Below are 4,329 nucleotides of genomic sequence, written 5' to 3' on the forward strand. Positions count from 1 at the left end.
GCGGTTAGCAGATCAATGAATGAGAGGGCAACATTACCAGAGATGCCCATATACCACACCATGTTACAACACAGTAGGGCTATTGCAGACAGAAACAATACTGTATTACATCGATGTTTCCTGTCGGCTCGTTTTTCGAGTGGACTTTGCTGTTCTGATGAGCATGAACGGTATACAAATGGAGCGACTGAGCAGAGCGCACACGCATAGAGCGGGATTAAACGCAGAGCGTCACACCACGTGAAAGTGAAACTTATTTTCGGCAGCCGGAATTTCGGTGCATCTCTAATTATTGGCGACATCAGAAATGGATATTATATAATAGATACTTTTTTGAACATTTTAGCAATTTAAAAATATTAAAAAAGGATTTTTTACACGGCACCCCTGCTCTTGACAGATGGCACCCTGGTTGGGAAACACTGGCCTAGTGAACCAAACTGAAAGACCATTTTGAAGGCTCAGGAAACCTTTGCAGGTGTTTTGAGTTGATTAGCTGATTGGCATGTCACCATATTCTAATTTGATGAGATAGTGAATTGGTGGGTTTTTGTTAAATGTGAGCCAAAATCATCACAATTAAAAGAACCAAAGACTTAAACTACTTCAGTCTGTGTGCATTGCATTTATTTAATACACGAGTTTCACAATTTGAGTTGAATTACTGAAATAAATGAACTTTTCCATGACATTCTAATTTATTGAGATGCATCTGTAATAAAATATTTACAAAAATGTGAGGGGTGTACTCACTTCTGTGAGATACTGTGTGTATGTGTGTATATATATATATATATATATATATATATATATTAGGATTCTTTGATGAATAGAATGTTCAGCATTTACTTTAAATAATTTTGCAACAATATAAGTCTTGAGCATAACTTTTTCCTTGCTGAATAAATGTTTTTTTAAACAACTTACAGTCCACAAACTTTTGAACAGCATAGTATGTTATTTGCATTTACATCATATTTAAATGTAGGCCTATTGCAAAGTTGAACAAACAATACTGTGTGTAGTTATATAAAATGCTAATTAAACCACTTTAAGCTTCAATTCTCAATGAGAATGAGTACTAAAATAAATACAAATATCTATCCATTGTGTCAGAATGGTAACTGCAGTGATGAGTGGAGTCTGTGCGTGTGTGAGTGACAGACGGCGTTTAACCGGCTTGTCTGTGTGAGTGTGTAATAATCACTCAGCATATTTCTCTTGCTCCACGCAGGCCTGTCAGCTGCCTGATCCATACTGATGGCAGGAAACATATTACACATCTGCTGCTCAGAAACATCTGTTCCACTGCACCGTCACAGCAGACACAACTTTACTGCATGACGGTGTGTGCTTGCTTGCGTTTATGTGTGTGTAACAGCAGCAGTGTATGCAACTAATGGTGTTTATATACATGCTGGTATATGGGAAGGGTTCTTTGATTATAATTAAATGTACAGATGACTGTAGCACCACTCAAAAGGCCTGCTATTCTCCACTTTTCTAATTTAAAAATTATATTTTGAGCATCGGAATTTGAGTGAAAAGTACATGAATTAACATGAATTTCAGAATTTTTATAGTATTTGGTTTGTCCCCGTTTTGCTTTCATGACAGCATCAGTGTAAAATTTGATGATTATGTTATCCAGCATGATTTGAGAATGTTTCTAAGAGCAAGGTGGAAGTTTGACTTTTTCTACAAAGGAGTTCACACGGTCAATTTCACAATTAAGTATAATTTAGATTATATTTAAAAGGACATACACAATGAACAATGTTATATCAAAATAGCTCTGTGCATTATTTCTTGCAGTATAAATGAAGTGGATTACACAGCAATATTGACAAAATAAAAATTGACTGAATAACTTTAGCACTATTAATAATACCTCTACTGAAAAACTTCAAGAACTCTGTTCTATTGCATTTTTTTTTTGACTCATACAAATACTAATTTGATTCGTGACCTAGAAATGCAGCATCCTAGAATTTTCCATTTGTTTCCAGGTTTAAACAGGTTTTAAATGTAACATTTTTCTGAGTGGACTTTTGTGCAATAGTTTTTCACACTCACCCTCTTATTACTCACCCTGTAAAACATCATATAACATTGCAGTTAGATACGATGTTAAAGATCGTTTAAGAACCAATGCATTACAGCGGTTCTTAGGAACGTGGCTGAGATTTACAGACCAAGAGATGGTAAAGTAAAGTAAGTAAAGTAAAGATCTGACCAGATCTGAGAGGAAGAGAAGACTACAGATGAAGTGGTACAGAGACCGGATGTACCTTCTGCAGTTCCAGAGAAGCCGTCCACCTTGAAGTTGCTGGTACTCTTCTTCCTCCTGTGTTTTTTGCGGTTGGCGTGGGGTGATGGGGGCGGGTCTATCTTCGGACTGGTGGTACTGGATATGCTTGGACTGGAGCATACAGAATCTCCCAGACCGGCATCTGGACACAAAGAAAGAGAAACTGATGTAAACGTTCAGCCCTTTTTTATCTCACGCATATAGAATGTTCTGTGGTGTCTGCTCTGGTTTAAATGATTGAGCGCTCGTGTTCATGTGAGGCCAGTTCTGACTGGCATTTGGCTGGATTTTCCAGCTCAGGCTATCAGAAGGCTGCTTCACTTTTCATAAGCGGCACTGACAGCTGTGACTAGCGGCAGAATAAAATAACATTCAGTTCACATCAATATCAGGCGGGGTGAAAGCGCTGATGTGGGGAGGGGCTGGGGGGATATTCAGGATGGCACTGAGCATGCTCCCAGCCCCGTGCATCAGCAGACAGCCCCAAGGACGGCTGTAACTTATTTTACAATCGCTTGGTCTCAGCTCAAGTGGAAAACGTGACAACTTATCTCTACTGACAAGATGCCATCCCAGAGTGAACAATTAACCACCTCGTTCTAACAGCCCCTTTGTTCAAGCTCTGCCTCTCACACATCTCAGCGTCAAATACACATTTTTCCACTCCCTCATATTCTCCATCATTGTCTTCTCAAGCTCAATGCTTTCTTGAAAAGTCATTTATTAGTCTGGTATAATTCTAGCAGATGTTCAGTCACAGTCCGTTTGCTTTTAGTTTTTGTGTTGTTAGGCATATACACTTACTTCGGAGGAGAGAAAGGGCAACACACCACGACACCACATACATTATTATGGAATAATCCACTTCAAGGCAAATGCTAAATGTCTGTCATCTTTTACACCGAACAATACAAACTAAAATAAACTAGTGAGTGATTCTTGTGGGTGGTTGCCAGGTCATTGTGAAAAGCAGTGCTTTAAGGATTAATTTTGGTCCAGATCCTTTATTTATTTAAAGGGGTGGTTGATTGCGATTTCACTTTTTTAACGTTAGTTAGCGTGTAATGTTGCTGTTTGAGCATAAACAATATCTGTCTTTTAAAATGTTGGCAGTTTAATGCCAACAAAAATGGCTCGTAGGGACTAAAACAAGTTACTTCCCAGGTTCGTGACATCACAAACCCAGATAAACCCCGCCCTCGGGAACATGCAACGAAGGGGGCGAGGCCATGCTGCGCTGCTTTAGAGAAGAGGAAGAGAAAACTAGAGGTGCACGTAAAAATCTATTCATATATGAATCGCGATTCTGTCTTATAACGATTCTAATGGATTCACAAGTTTCAAAATCAATGTTCTAAAGCAGCGGTTCTTAATACTGTTCCTCGCGTCCCCCTGCTCTGCACATGCTCTGCATCTCTCTCTCCCTCTATCTCTCATTCAGCTCAGCTCCAACAATGAACTGTTCCAATTATACACTTATTTTCACATAGCTATGTGAAGCGTTAAACATGGATGCGCGTGCATTTGCCGTACTGTATTAAAGCTTTAACCAGGATAAAACCGTATATTAAAACTAACATAAGCAGTAGCATTTACAAATAAATAACAGCATATCTAAAAGTATGAGACAACAACAAACAAAAAACATAGCCCTACCATTAAAAGGTTCTGCACGATCCACTTCAATAATATCCTCTGCTTCTCAATCAGGCTCAAACTGATAAGCGACATTAATGACGCCGTTGTTTACAATACAACCGGAGCACATGCCGCTGAGGTGAGGGGAGGGACTAGAGGCGGTGTAGCCAATCACAACACACTGGGCTAGCTAATTAATCAGAGCCCATCGCCTAAGCAGGAAATGATCAGCACGTTTCTCAAAGAAGGGACAGAGCGGTGTGGAATAAAGGTAAATTATGTAAAAAATATGTTTTTTTTAAAACTGAGAATTAACATGTTATACTGCACCCCATAAACACAATCAAGCCTAGAAAAAAAACACTGAACCACCCCTTTAA

At 38.9% G+C, this 4,329-nt stretch overlaps 1 protein-coding gene across 1 annotated transcript in view; it reads right to left on the reverse strand.

The window, feature by feature from the left end:
- Positions 1 to 4,329, reverse strand: part of LOC107596328 (arf-GAP with GTPase, ANK repeat and PH domain-containing protein 1-like) — a gene marked incomplete at its 5' end in the record, with an annotated part of 73,100 nt that overhangs the window by 29,025 nt on the left and 39,746 nt on the right. The window contains one exon of the mRNA XM_016287036.1: positions 2,292 to 2,453. Within this exon, the coding sequence (XP_016142522.1) occupies positions 2,292 to 2,453 (162 nt within the window). The remainder of the gene's footprint in view (positions 1 to 2,291; positions 2,454 to 4,329) is intronic.

This window comes from Sinocyclocheilus grahami, unplaced genomic scaffold, assembly GCF_001515645.1.
Source record: "Sinocyclocheilus grahami isolate Dianchi unplaced genomic scaffold, SAMN03320097.WGS_v1.1 scaffold217.1, whole genome shotgun sequence".
Taxonomy (NCBI): Eukaryota; Metazoa; Chordata; class Actinopteri; order Cypriniformes; family Cyprinidae; genus Sinocyclocheilus; species Sinocyclocheilus grahami.